The 15,620-nt window shown below is 35.8% G+C and overlaps 1 protein-coding gene across 2 annotated transcripts in view; it reads right to left on the bottom strand.

The window, feature by feature from the left end:
- The window catches only part of SMCHD1 (structural maintenance of chromosomes flexible hinge domain containing 1), a 159,599-nt gene that overhangs the window by 55,442 nt on the left and 88,537 nt on the right, over positions 1–15,620 (bottom strand). For both annotated transcript variants that reach the window (XR_004273454.1, XM_032293271.1), the window contains exons 26-30: positions 11,044–11,192; positions 10,075–10,163; positions 8,912–9,030; positions 5,508–5,675; positions 1,585–1,710 (exon numbers count right to left, since the gene is read on the bottom strand). Coding sequence is in view for 1 of the 2 variants with exons in the window: in XM_032293271.1 (XP_032149162.1) it covers positions 1,585–1,710; positions 5,508–5,675; positions 8,912–9,030; positions 10,075–10,163; positions 11,044–11,192 (651 nt within the window). In the remaining variant the exon portion in view is untranslated. The remainder of the gene's footprint in view (positions 1–1,584; positions 1,711–5,507; positions 5,676–8,911; positions 9,031–10,074; positions 10,164–11,043; positions 11,193–15,620) is intronic.

Genomic DNA, 15,620 nt, shown 5'->3' with positions numbered 1-15,620 from the left:
AGTAGGTAATAATACTACATGCAGACAGGAAAAGCAATAGCTGAATAGAAAAAAATGAGAAAGAGTATCTGAAATCATAGGATGAAGTCCTATGTTTATTTATACCTGTCCCAATTACCCTCTGGTCCATTGTCTCTTTATCCATCTTTCTCACAATATATCTCCCATCTGGGTATCAAATCCTTATTGCTAAGCCAGAGAGAAGTAAGTCTTTTCAGGTCTGATAGTAGCAATATCAGCCACATTTAACAGTCTTAAAAACTCCTACGCTAATTACTATGAAAACAGGTCCATGTGTATAACAAGCCATTCCTTGCACTTTAATTTTCCATATGACTTTTAAGATCACCTTGTCAGGTTCTGGGAAATCCCTGTTGGGATTCTGATTGAACTAATCAGTTGCAAGAGAAACATCATCTTTACATAATATCAACTGGTTTCTCCTATTACATTTTTAAAATACATGTGGAGGGATATTCAAGATTGTCTGAATATGACCCCAACTCCCTCTGGCTTGCCTAGCAACAAGCTGGCTGAGACCAATGAATTTCCTTCAACAGAAGAGATGGTATAAAAATATAACCTTGTGGCCAAGCATGGTGGCTCACCCCTGTAATCTCAGCACTTTTGGAGTCTGAGGCAGGTGGGTGGATCACTCGAAGTCAGGAGTTTTAGACCAGCCTAGCCAACATGGTGAAATCCTGTTTCTACTGAAAATATAAAAATTAGCTGCACATGACGGCACGTGCCTGTAATCCCAGCTACCCAGGAGGCTAAGGCAGGAGAATTGCTTGAACCCAGGAGGTGGAGGCTGCAGTAAGCCAAGATCGCACCACTGCACTCCAGGTTGGGCGTCACAGCGAATGAAAAAAAAACAACAACAACAACAACAAAACAACTTTGCAAGGACTAGAAGCTATTCCTCTTTCCCCTAGAAAGAGGGCCTCCAACTTTGCACCAGCCACTAGATCCCAAGCAGCTTCTCAATACTCATGGGAACAACTGATACCTAATCTTGAACTCTCTGGCAGCCAAGACTGTTCCTAAACTTTACAAGACCATGTTCATACCTGCCCCATAAAAAGAACAACAGAGGAGAGGAGCCTCATCCTAGAATATACCAATATGTTCTAGCAGCTCTGCCCAGGATCTGGTAGCTCTCCATAAGATAACAGAGGATAAGTACATGCATGACTCTTTTTGTTTAGCCTCACCATGTATGTTTCCCCAATAACGCCTGTTCCTTAATCCATTCTGTAGATCACTGTGGTATCTGTCTTCGTTCACTTTGTCAGTGTTAATTATTATTCATCCTAATCTGAAATGAAAGTCTTACTAGTACTATATAAGAAACACTAAAACAGCCATAACTGTACAATGTTGGCCCCTTGCTGTACTATTGTAAAATATAAACTCTACTTCCTCAAAATCAGTATAAAAAATGTTGAGGTTTATTTAATCTAAGCAGTCATGAAGATTATGTAAAACATATTTTTTTTTTAAAAGCAATATGACACTAAAGATACTATCATGAAAATGAAATCCAGAATTTTAAGTGAAAATGTAAGGAAGTTTAAAACTTACCTTTAAATTGCTAGCTTTTGTAAGACTTATTTTAACATGTGGTACCGGTGCTGGATTATCCCACTGATCACAAAGTTGAACAATAATAGGGTTCTGTAAATCTCTTCCATTAATCACTGGAATGGACTGAAAAGAATAGAAGTATTTTAAGAAAACACTAAAATATATGGGCCAAACAATGCAATTACTTGTTTATTTGTGTAACAATCACTTAATTTATCTCTGTTCTATTTGCAAACGGCTTCTTTGGTCAATGAAAGTAAACTTTTGAAAGTCAACTAAATTGTTGCAAGTGATCCTCTTATAGAAACGATAAATGATCTGAGAAAAGGAAAAGCGGCATTTGACATTAGAGTCTTCCCTCAGCATCCACAGGAGGTTGGTTCTAGACCGCAAGTGGATACCAAAAGCTGCAGATACTCAACTCTTTTATATAAATTGCATAGTGTTTGCATATAACCTAAGCATATACTTGAAAACATCTTTAGATTACTTATAATACCTAATACAATGTAAATGCTATATAAGTACTAGAATATGTTCAACAGAAATAGAAACCTATCTTTGGTTCTCAGATTTAGCATTGGCAATTTGTTGTTTAGCTTTTCCCTCAGTCAATGTTCAGCTCTCTGCCATTGTGCATTAAATGCAGTAATATGACTTTCTAGCCCGTGGTTAAATAGGACTACTCACTGATGATCTTCACTGTCTTGTTGACTCAAAATGCTTCTTGCTTTTCCCCTAGCTAGTATGTAAGGCTGTATAATTCTAGAAATCTGCCTACTGACCTATTAATATTAATAGGAAACTTCCAAGGAAACAGTGTTAAACAAGGTACCTGACAAAGGCCCAATCCTCTGAGTCACATTTTAAAGTTAAAAAAAGATGAAAGAGAACAAAGAGAACGACAACAAAAAACTGATTTATCATCTCTCCTCTACCAAGAACGTTCTTTCTGCTTCCTCTACCCACTACTCTTAACTGAGGTAGTTGGTTACCAGATTACAAGGAAAGGCTGCTGAAAATGGAAAGAAAAATTAACAGTCTGCTATGAAGACAACATTATGAAAGAAACCAAAGACCCTTGAGTTTAGTTACAATGTCCCTCTACTATAAAGGTTACACAGCTATAGCTGTGTTACTGCTGCCAAAGTTTACAAAAAGCTTGAATTTTGAAAAGTGCTGAGTTTTCAAATATAAACACAGAGTATTGTATTCCTAATCACATGACTGTTTACCCAAACTACCTTTAAAGAACAGTCTAAGTTTTTATTCCTAGCTACTTTTAAAGGTTATCTTTAATAAATGACTTGTAGCCCAAACTGCTAGTAATAAAGTTTTCTAGAAAATAGTAGAAAATGCAAATTTCCAAAATCAAATGTTCGTAAACATATTAATATCACTTTTTAATAGTGGCATGTTAATATTTCAGAATTTCAGTTTCCTCATTTGTCTTTGTTATTTTTTTACAGAGACAAATTCTTACTATGTTGCCCTGTCAGGTCTTGAACTCCTAGCTCAGGCAATCCTTCCACCTTGGTCTCCCCAAAGTGTTGGGATTACAAGTCGTGAACCACTGCATCTGGCCAGTTCCCTCATTTATAAAGAATTATATATGTGTTTATTAATACACATATATATTTCTATTCATCATGTTTGTGTATTATATGTTCCTCCTTTGTACACAGATCCTAACGAGGGTAAGGTGGGTCAGAAACTAGTCTCATCTACATATAACCATATCTCTAACAGACTGATATATTAGTTTATGTTTTATTTTAAGTTTCTGGATTATTATGGTATCTACAAATAACTCTTAGAATACATTTTTAAGCTAACAAACTGTCATTATTTTTTATATTCGTCCCCAAAAACGATACAAGACTAACATGTCCACATTTTTTCCACTGTAAAACTGTTCCATACAACTGTTCGAGATTACAGTCAATCAACAAATCCTTCATTGGCATCAACAGGTATAAAAAGTGGGTTAGTTTATGTTTTGTAAGCGCTCCCAGAAAAAAAAAAAAATACACTGGCTTTTCAGTAAAACCCTTTAGTCAACGCACTATTATTTTAAAAACCGTATTTTATAAAGTACGGTGTCAAAACCAGTTTATCTGCTTTTTAAACTCATAAATGAAAAAGAACAATCTCAAACTAAGGCATGAGAATATTAACCATTCTTACAAAATAACCTTTACTAAGATATTTTCACCTACTACTGGCATGAATGTGTGAGTTCATTTTCTTTTATAGAAAACGTGGGCTGGGAATGGTGGCTCACACCTACAATCCCAGAACTTTGGGAGACTGAGGCAGAAGAATCGCTTGAGCCCAGGAGTTCGAAATCAGCCTAGCCAACATGGTGAAACCCTGTCCCTATTAAAAATAAATACATTTTTAAATTTTTAAAATAAAAATTAAAGTTAGCTATAATATCAACAGTTAAAGTCCTGGCTGGGCGTGATGATTCACGTCTGTAATCCCAGCACTTTGTGAGGCCAAGGCAGACAGATCGCCTGGGGTTAGGAGTTTAAGACCAACCATGACCAACATGGTGAAACTCCACCTCTACTAAATTAGCGGGGCATAGTGGCACATGCCTGTAATCTCAGCTACTCTGACAGGCTGAGGCAGGAGAATTACTTGAACCTGGGAGGTGGAGGTTGCAGTGAGCCAAAATCATGCCACTGAACTACAGCCTGGATAACAAGAGTAAAACTCTGTCTTAAAGAAAAAAAAAAAAAAAAGAAGTGAAAGCCCTGCTATTCCTATTCAATAACCAAATGCCAGAATATGGACATTTTAAAACTAGAATTCTCTCAAAGGATACAAAATTTCAGTTAGGTGTATTAAGTTCAAAAGATCTATTGTATGATGTAATGATTACAGTTAACAGTATACTGCATTCTTCAAACTGCTAATAGATTTCAAATGTTTTCACCAAAAAAACATGTGAAGTAATACGTATGTTAACCAGCTTGATTTAACCATTCCACAATGTATACATATTTCAAAATATGTTGTACACAATAAATATGTACAATTTTTACCCATCAATCAAATTAGAATTCTAAAACTTCAGTTAAAAAAGAAAATCAAAAGATTTGGCAGACATTTACAAAATTATTATTTAAGATTTAAGGGCTGGGCATGATGGCTCATGTCTGTAATTCCAGCACTTTGGAAGGCTGAGGCGGGTGGATCACGAGGTCAAGAGATCGAGACCATCCTGGCCAACATGGTGAAACCCCATCTCTACTAAAAACACAAAAAAATTAGCCAGGCGTGGTGGTGCGTGCTTGTAGTCCCAGCTTCTTGGGAGGCTGAGGCAGGAGAATTGCCTGAAACCCGAAAACAGAAGTTGCAGTGAGCTGGGATCGGGCCATGGCACTCCAGCCTGGCGATACGGTGAGACTCCGTCTCAAAAAAAAAAAAAAAAAAAAAAAAAAAAAAAAGATTTAAGTACTTGCATAGGAAGGCATACTGAAGTATTTATGGGTATGACTTGATGTCTGGGATATGCTTTTTATAACTCCAACAAAAAAGTTATTAGATTGGTGTAAGAGAACAAAGAACAAAATTGGCAAAAATCAGTAACTGCAGAAACTAGGTAATTGGCATATGGGAGTTCACTACACTATTCTTTTTATTTTTATGCATGCTTGAAATCTTCTGTAATGTAGTTAATGTAGTTTTTAGGATCTGAATTGCTATACTTACTATTTTTAATAAATGAGGACACAATGATGAAATTAACAAAGTATTAAGCCTCACATTACCTTGCTCTTTTGTTATTTTTGCTGTTAACAACTGTTAGTTACTTCAGCAACAAAATATATCTATTCTGATCCACTGACAATCTGAAAGTAATAAGCCATATGATACTATTCTTTCAGTGAAGGCATGAAATGACTTACCTCCTTTAGTTCTGGCCAGTCTATAAAGAGAAGTTTAGCAGGTGGTCCAGAAGTTAGTTGCACCCGAATAAAGTCAGAAAACTCACGCCAAGTAAAACAAAGATCCTTATTTCCAGGAGGACCTGGAATAAATCTGATGCCTCTTATAGTTATACTCTGTGTGTTTTCCTAGTGAGGAAAAGTACATTAAGGTAAGATAGGAGGATATCACTTAGTTTTCAGAAAAACAAAATAAAATGTTTTGTCATTAACCCATGGGCATACAGATGTTTCTTGGTAACATGACAGCAAATAAATTGCACCCATGCAATAACAGCATGTCATACATTTTATTTTTAAGAGAAGAGAAACTGAATTTTTTCTTTCAAGGGGTAGGGGATCTAAAAGGTTCTGGCTACGTCTCTTTACCTTATCTTTTCTTAATTTCTCTCTTCCTTATACTTTCTCCATTCTGCTACCTGAATAGTCTTTACACTTATTCTTTCCCTCTGTTTGCAATATTGTTTACCAGATATACACATTGTTTTTCTTTAGATTTGTGTACATGATACCTTAATAAGAGGCACTTCTCTGACCACCTTACTTATTGGCATACTATCTATCCCCTTCCCTACTTCATTTTTCTTACCTCTTATTTCTCATCTATTACATGTCCTCTCCATGACAAGATGATTTCCACAAGGGCAGGAGCTTTGATTTGTCACTGCTCAATCTCTATTAATCAGAACAATGCCTAACACATCCTATCAATGAGAATCAATGAAACTAGCCTATAATCTTTGCAATATAACTGAATGCCTCCACACTGGCATGACTGTGGCAGTATTCATATTTTAATGGTGACCCCTGATGATTTAGTCATCTTAAATTTCTACTAGGTACAAATCTACTTCATCAAAATTTTATTTGTTTTGTTTCTGGGCTGCTGTAACAATGTTTCATAAAAATTTTAAAATCAGGCCATGCACAGTGGTTCATGACTATAATCACAGCACTTTACGAGACCAAGGTGGAAGGATCCCTTGGTCCAGGAGTTCAGGACCAGCCTGGGCTACACAGTAAGATCCCGTCTCTACAAAAAAATTTAAAAATTAGCCAGGTGTGGTGACATGTGTCTGTAGTCCCAGCTATTTGGGAGGCTCTGGTGGGAGGATCACTTGAGCCCAAGAGGCTGAAGCTACAAGTGAGCCACATTCACAATACTGCACTGTACTCCAGCTTGAGCAACAGAGTTAGATTCTGTCTCAAAAAAATCAAATAAATAGAGAGAAAACTTCATGTTTTATGTTCTCAAACAAAGATTTGCAGAACAGAACATTTCATGTAAAAAGTCACTGTAAAATAATCAAAATTAATCTCCCCTAAAACCCCAATAAGCACAGAAAAATTTTTCAACATTTAGAAACCAAATTAAATAGATATTCCTTAGCAAAATGTACTAAAGTTCAAAATATGTAAAGTCTATCCTGGGGCTCCAAATTTAATAGCCATTCTGAACCAAAAGCCCTTCTGAAGGGGTGATTTCTTTTTAAAGTCATGTTGGAAATTATTCTGGTTTCATTTCAAATCTTGAAAATGAAATTACATTTACAAATTGTAGATGGGTACACATAGAATTAACTATAGAATTCTGAAAAGAGATAAGATAATATATGTCAATTACAGAATGACAGAAGTAGAAAAAAGTCCACTTGGCTAGAGAGTAAAGAGCTATGGAGAGAGAAAGGGGTGAGATTACGGTAGGGTGGAATACTATAGGCATTTTAGGTCATACTAAGGCAATGGATTTCAAATGCAGTAGAATGTAACATGCTGATAGGTCTAATGGGTAGCATGAGAACTGAAATTTTTTTTTTTTAATTTATTTTATTGCATTTTAGGTTTGGGGGTACATGTGAAGAACATGCAAGATTGTTGCATAGGTACACACGTGGCAGTGTGATTTGCTGCCTTCTTCCCCATCACCTATATCTGGCATTTCTCCCGATGCTCTCTCTCCCTAACTCCCCATCCCCCGCTGTCCCTCCCCTATTTCCCCCCAACAGACCCCAGTGTGTAGTGCTCCCCTCCCTGTGTCCATGTGTTCTCATTGTTCAACATCCACCTATGAGTGAGAACATGTGGTGAGAACTGAAAATTGGCCCATTAATTTGGTCAGGTAGAACAGAGCAGAAAAACATGATCAGTGTGGCTTGCTACAGAATGACAGAAAAGGAATGAAAATATATAATTCTTCCAAGGAGTTTTACTATAAAATGGAGGACTCGGGCAGTAGATGGATAGGAATACAGGGCCAAATGAAGCTTTGGTGGTTTTTCTGGAGGGATTTTTCCTTTTGTCTGTTTAAGATAAGAGACATTCCAGCATGTTTACATGCTGGTGGGACTGATCTAGTAGAAGGTACAGCTGAAGATGTAGGAAGACAGGTTATAATTTAGGAGCAATTAGGAGCCTGTGCACAGACTGATAGGAAGCAGGGATTGTTCATTTATAACAACAGAGCACAATTATTTTCTGATTTCATCTACCTGTACAGTGAAGCTAGATAATGGAAGAAACTAAAAGTCAAAGAGCACACTTTATCACTGTTCAGGAAGCAAAATATCATTCAAAGTTCCTCAGCAGTGAAAATGATACTCTTGAAATTAGAAAACAGCAGAACAGATTACTGGAGACAGAAACTCTAGGTAGAAGGGAAACATGGAAGTTATTTCGTGACTGCCCTGTTAAGAAAAAGTATAATAGAAACTCTCAGAGGAGGAAAAGTTTAAAAAAGCATTCAATGATCTACATGAATTTAACTTCCCTTTGACCTGAGAGATCTCTTTCACCCACTGTGGACTGGCAGGTTCTTTAAAGACCCAACTCCAGCATGTCCTTTTCCCTAAAGCTGTCTCTATCTCTCCAAGCAGAGTATATAGCATGGTTGTTTGTTTTAAATAAACAAGAATTCCACCAGAGTTTTTACTTTTCAAGCTAACCTGAACCATTGCAAACCTTTATAATGCCTTTTCTCCTCAGTATTCTGTTATACACGGTTTAAACACCAAGAAATTTTATTTAAACAGTTACTACGAAAAGCTATCATTAAAAAAAAATCGAAATCCAAAATCTTTATGGATAAAATGGAATGACATCTGGAATTTGCTTCAAAATAATATGGTATGGGGAGAATGATGACTGCTGAAGATGAATTATGGAAACACAAGAAATACTCATATTATTCTATGTTTATTTCTGCATATGTTCAAACTTTTTCATTATGTTTTTGAAATACCTTTTGTGATTTTTCAATTTAAAAACTAAAACCAAGCTTTTTTGTTATACTAGTTTTTCTCAAACTTTTTGTTACACACAAAACAATGGAGTGAACTAAACCAAAATGGTATAGAAGGTAGCCATACCTGAAAGGTTGTTTTCAAATTTGAGCTATCAAGTCCAACTCCAGCAACTGACAAAGCAGATAAAGAACTTGGTGAAAATGCTTGAATCTGATTTCCGTACTGATCCGTAATTATTATAACTAAAAAAGGGGGAAGTTTTATTTTAGTATTATCTTTTAATAGAAGATGCAAATATCTATGATATACTTTACAAAAACATGCTTAGAAACTTACTCTTTGTTCTCTGAGTAATTTTTGGTATAAAATAATTATAGGCATTTAAAAAAATCACTACAAAATAAACATCAAGAGTTTATACAGGTATATTCAGCTATATTTAATGAAATGTTAATCAGATTTTTTACCATGAAAATCTGAAGATTTGAATGCAATTTTCTAGACATAAGAAAAAATACATAGGAATCCATTCATACATTATGTTATACTTTTATGTTTAAAAAAGAATTTTTTTTTATGCAAATGCCCAGCAATGATAGACTGGATAAAGAAAATGTGGCACATATACACCCATGAAATACTATGCAGCCATAAAAAAGGATGAGTTCATGTCCTTTGCAGGGACACAGATGAAGCTACAAACTATCATTCTCAGAAAACACAGAAACAGAAAACTAAAGACCACATGCTCTCACTCATAAATGGGAGTTGAACACATGGACACAGAGAGGGGAACGCCACACACTGGGGCCTGTCAGGGGCTGGGGGGCTAGGAGAGGGATAAAATTAGGAGAAATACCTAATGTAGATGATGGGCTGATGGGTGCAGCAAACCACCATGGCATGTGTATTTTGTTCAGGCTGGCCTCAAAGCCGTTGACTTAGGCAATCCTCTTACCTCAGCTTCCTGGGTAGCTGGGACTACAGGCATGTGCAACATGCCAAGCTTACTTTATACTTTTATTATTAACTTCTAATTAGTAATATTATTACTTCTAACAAAAGGCAAGATTTTTTTGACAAAATGTCTGTCAAACTGATTTTAAAGCTATGTCAGCCTGGGCAAAGATAATCAAAATACTCAATCTTATCTGACAACAGATTTTAAAACAATAACATTATATGAACCCAAAAGCTCTCCTTTCAGATTATGTATCTAAAACATCCATGGCAGGAAACATCATAGAAGTTTGTTTTTTTGTTTTTTTAAAGCAAGCCATACTAACCTACTTCTCCTTGAAGTTCTTGGCCCATCTGTACTGTTTTTCCTCCTTTTAACTCACATTTTAAATGTTTAGGTTCATCAGGAAGTGGTCTGAAATTGTTTAACAAGTTAAAAATCTTTAGTTACACCATTAACTGAAGTAGTTCCAAAATGCTACAGAATAACACATACATAATGTCCATATTCCATAGCTCAAATACTCCTTCAAATGCCTCCTTAATTTATATAATCTGCTATTAACACAAAAGAAAATAGGGAAAAGATACTTTGCAAATAGAGAATATGGACCAAAAACTTATAGACATGTTAAGTCATAGTATTTATGCTGGATTAAAAGGAAACTATGACAAGAGAACAGATCAGTTAATAACTTATTGAGAGATCTCATTATGGTCAGATGTAGTACATTTGAAAATTCTATCTCAAATGCAGAACTATTCTAAGTGTTGGGAATAGTATAGAAATGGGTAGAGGGTAGTACAAGAGGTTACTGGAAAAGAGGTGTCCAGGAAAATGATAGGCCAGGGTAAAATTTGTTTTTATACATTTACTTAAGTCTGTCCCTTTAATATGAGTTCTACATATTAACTCTGGTTGGACTCTCAGCTTTAAAAATTCTAAGCAATGAAGGAATTTTTTCTTCTGAAGAACAATGACTAATCACACTGTATCTTTTGTATTTTTTATGTCTTTGTCATTTTGCTGGTGTTTCCACTGTCACGTGCACTAAACTTTCTTTTAATGAAGGTTCCAGCTACTAGAAGGCCAATTCAGTGCAGGGTTATAGTGATAACAAAAATTAATCGCTATCACCAATGATCCTTTATTCCAAAAATAATCTAACATATTTCATAGAAACTATAATATTTTTACATTAAAAACAACTTTTACATATGTACACTGGAGAAAAGTATTTTTGTTGCCATAAGTTGAATTTTAAAATACTGCAAAATATAATGAGTCCACAAACCTTACTGTAAATGCACTTTCCAAAGACACATGATCATCTTGGAACGAAACCTGGCAATAGCGCATATCTTTTACAGATGTTGGTACTTGTACATCAGGAAGTAGACCCTGTAGCAAGTGTTCTTTGTTAATCTCAGGAGTCCAATTAACCTAGGATAAAATGATATATTTAAGAATAAGGCTTAGTCAAATATTCTCCTTCTGCCACTTATCTTACTCTTAAAGCTATATTATAATCCATCTTCTTCACCCCCATGAAAAAAGTCTCTTTATAATCAGAAATGGTGGTGGTTCATATACTACTACGACACAAAAGCATCCACTTTGTCTTTGTTGTTAATGTTGTGCTGTTTTTTAGTAAGATAAAATAAAAATTCTTAAGTCATTTATTTGGAGCTTTGCCACAAAAGTATCACTGTGGCCATTATAGTTTAAAAATAACATATAAGTCAGATCATGTGATTAATTCTGAAAAGCAATATTCAATTATTGAAAAGAATCCTATATATGGGAAGGCTTTAAATGAGATCTAGGTGGACCTTATTCTTACTTAGCAAAGTGAGAAAAAAAAAAGTTTCATCCATGAATAGAACTTCTACTTTTCTGACCATATTTTGGCCTTACTCTCTTCTTGGGTGCTTTTAGTTTTTGTATTATTTACACCTCTTACATTCTATATTTCAATGTGTCATTTAATCCATACTTCTTCAAGTTGCTTGCCCTACTCTATGCCTACTTTTAAACTTCCAATACTTTCTATTTAAGAATTCTGACCTCAACTTTCTCTCTGCTTTTATTTAGCCTGCTATAGTTGTGATTTTAAAATCACTAATATTCTCTTCTTGTTTTTTATAGACATGGTCTCACTCTGTAGCCCAGGGTGGAGTGCAATGACATGACCATAGCTCACTGGAGCCTCCAATTCAGGGCTCAAGCAATGCTTCTGTCCCAGTCTCCTGAGTAGCTGAGGCTACAGTCATGTATCACCAGGTCTGCCTAATTTTTTGTTAAGACAGGGGTCTATGTTGCCCAGGCTGGTCTTGCACTTCTGGACTCCAGCGATCCTTCCACTTCAGCCTTCCAAAGTGCTGGGATTACATGTGTGAGCCACCACACCTGGCCTTAGAATCACTAATAGTCTTTTTAAAAAAAAATTTCTAAGTTACACTTTTATTTTTCCTCTACTTTTAGGTTTGGGGGTACACATACAGGTTTGTTACATGGGTAAACAGCATGCTGCTGAGTTTGGTCTATGAATTATCCCATCACCTAGGTAATGGGCATAGTACCCAATAGGTAGTTTTTCAACCTTTGCTCCTCTACTACCCTTCCCTCTTTTGGAATCTCCAGTGTCTACTGTTCCTATATTTTTATGTCCATGTGTTATTTAATGTTTAGCTCCCACTTATAAGTTAGACCATTCAGTATTTGGGTTCCTTTTCCTATATTAATTCACTTAGGATAATGGCCTCCAGCTGCATCCATGTTAGTGCAAAGAACAAGATTTTGTTCTTTTTTATGGCTGTGTAGTGTTCTGTGGTATATTTTCTTTATCCAGTCCAGTACTGATAGGCACCTAGATTAACTCCATGTCTTTGCTGTTGTGAATAGTGCTGAGATAAACACAGAACTACATGTGTATTTGGTGAAATGGCATATTTTCCTTTGGGCATACATACAGTAATGGTATTGCTGGTTCAAATGGTAATTCTATTTAAGGTTCTTTGAGAACTCATCAAACCGCTCTCCACAGTGGCTGAACTAATTTACAATCCCATCAACAGTGTAGAAGTGTTCCTTTTTCTCCACAACCTTGCCAACATCTGTTATTTTTTGACTTTTTAAATATAGCCATTCTGACTGGTGTGAGATAGTATCTCATTGCTTTTGATTTGCATTTCTCTAATTACGATGATGTTGAGCAGTTTTTCATATATTTGCTGACCACATGCAGGTCTTCTCTTAACTTATCTGTTCATATCCTTTGCCCATTTTTTAAGTGGTATTGTTTTTTGCTTGTACTTTTTAAAGTTCCTTATAGATTCTGGATATTAGGCCTTTGTTGAATACAGAGTTTGTTAATATTTTTTTCCCATTCTGTAGGCTGTTTGAATATAGAGTTTGTTAATATTTTTTCCCATTCTGTAGGCTGTTTACTCTGTTGGTAAACAGTGCAGCTCTTTAGTTTGATTAGGTACCAATTGTCAATTTTAATTTTTGTTGTAACTGCTTTTGGGGACTTGGTCATAAATTATTTGCCAGGGCTGATGTCCAGAATGGCTATTTCCTAGGTTTTCTTCTAGAATTTTTACAGTCTGTCTTACATTTGAGTCTTTAATCCATCTTGAGTTAATTTTTGTATATGGTAACAGGGATCCAGTTTCACTCTTCTGCATATGGCTAGCCAGTTATCCTGGCACCGTTTATTGAATAGGGAGTCCTTTACCATTGCTTGTTATTGTTGCCTTTGTCAAAGATGACATGGCTGTATGGGTACAGCTTTATTTCTGGGTTCTCTAACCTCCTCCATTGGTGTATGTGTTTGTTTTTGTACCAGTAGTATGCTGTTTTGGTTACTGTAGCTCTGTAGTACAGTTTGAAGGTGGATAGTGTGATACCTCTCACTTTGCTTGGGATTGTTTTGGCTATTTGAGCTCTTTTTTGGTTCCATATGAATTTTAGAATAGTTTCCTTCCAATTCTGTGAAAAATGACAGTAGTCTAACAGGAACAGCACTGAATCTGTAGATTGCTTTGGGCAGTATGGTCACTTTAATGATACTTGTTCCTCTGACTCACAAACATAAAATGTTTTTCCATTTTTTTGGTATCATCTACGATTTCTTTCAGTAGTGTTTTGCAGTTGTCCTTGTAGAGATCTTTACCTCCTTGGCTAGATGTGTTCCTAGGCATTTTTTTCTTTTTTCTTTTTTTTTTTGTGGCTACTGTAAATGGGACTGTTTTACTGATTTGGCTTTCATAAACGTTATTGATGTACAGAAATGCTACTGGTTTTTGTACATTGATTGTGCATTCTGAAACCCTACTGAAGTTGTTTATCAGCTCCAGGAGACTTTTGGCAATATTTAGTGTTTTCTAGGCATAGAACCATCTCCACAACGAAGTGACAGTTTTATTTCTTTTCCTATTTGGATACTTTTATTTTTCTCTTGCCTGATTGCTCCGGCTAGAACTTCCAGTACTATGTTAAATAGAAGTGGTGAGAGCAGACATCCTTGCATTGTTCCAGTTCTCAAGGGGAATGCTTCCAGCTTTTGCCTGTTCAGTATGATGTTGGCTGTGGGTTTATCATAGATGGCTCTCATTATCTTGAGGTTGTTCCTTCAATGTCTAGTGATGGCTTTCATCACTAAGAGATGTTGCATTTTATCAAAAGTATTTTCTACATCTATTGAGATGATATGGTTTTTGTTTATGTGGTGAATCACACTTACTTATTTGCATATGTGGAACCAACCCTGAATCTCAGAAATAAGGCCTACTTGATCGTGGTGAATTATCTTGTTGATGAAAACCACTAATGTTCTGTTTCCTAGCTTATGCTTGTCTAATGTTTTTAGTTACCTCTTTATCTTTTTAAACCATCTTTAGTCTCTGTTCTTTATTGTACTTAAAAAAAAAAAAAAAAAAAGGAAAATAAGAAGCAAGCAGGAGCTCCACAAAAATGATAAAGTCTTTCCTCACTCACCCTGGCTGTGTACCCACCTCAACAAAGTCCCAGCTCAGTTCAGGCTGACTTCCCTCCTTCTTGGCTTAATTCTCTAAACACTACAAAACCACTATAAAGGCTGTACATTTAAGAAAAAAGGAGTATCTTTTACTGTGAATGAAGAAGAGCATAGACATACATAACAACCAAATTAAAGGCAAAATGTGTCAAATGTAGGAAGCAAGCTTAGAGAAGGTATGACAGGGAGAGGCTCTGCAGTCAATGTTTTTCTTAAACTTCTATAGAAACAAGGAAGTGAAAGCATGATTGTGAGAAAGCAAGGAAATAGCTCAGAAGCCACATCCCTGGCACTATTATTAAACCACCACTTACCTTCAAATCTGCTTAGAGATAAAAATGGTTTACCTCCTTTTCAAGCAGAATCAGAATTATTTCTATTTCAATTCTCTCTTCCCTTATTACGAAGAGGGGAAAAAAGCTGGCTACGACAAGCATTGTTCCAAGTAAGATTTTAAAATTAAGGTCAGCTCAACCTGTACTAAATAATCCTTTTGAATGACCAGATCTTATGTTTGGAAATACATGATGGGTAGGGTGTATACCAGTGTGAATGAGGAACTCCTACATAGTGCTACACAGTGTTAACTCTCCAAAAATTTGGTTAATTACAACTCCTTACTAAGAGTCTATGAATGCCAGACATGGAGGAATGCTTATTTCTAACTACCTCAAAAAGCCTGGAATTTTGGTAAATGACTTTTCCCCACTTGGGAATTTTATCTCCATAGACATCAAGGGGAAAAAATACAGTAAGTTCTGTTACAATGCTTACTTTGAAAATTCAAATTTGTTCCAATACAATTATCAGTGAACAATTGAAGCATAAGG

The sequence above is a fragment of the Sapajus apella genome, unplaced genomic scaffold, assembly GCF_009761245.1.
Source record: "Sapajus apella isolate SASKATOON/1434 unplaced genomic scaffold, GSC_monkey_1.0 scaffold29, whole genome shotgun sequence".
NCBI lineage: Eukaryota > Metazoa > Chordata > Mammalia > Primates > Cebidae > Sapajus > Sapajus apella.
This window is presented reverse-complemented; position numbering and strand designations above follow the sequence as displayed.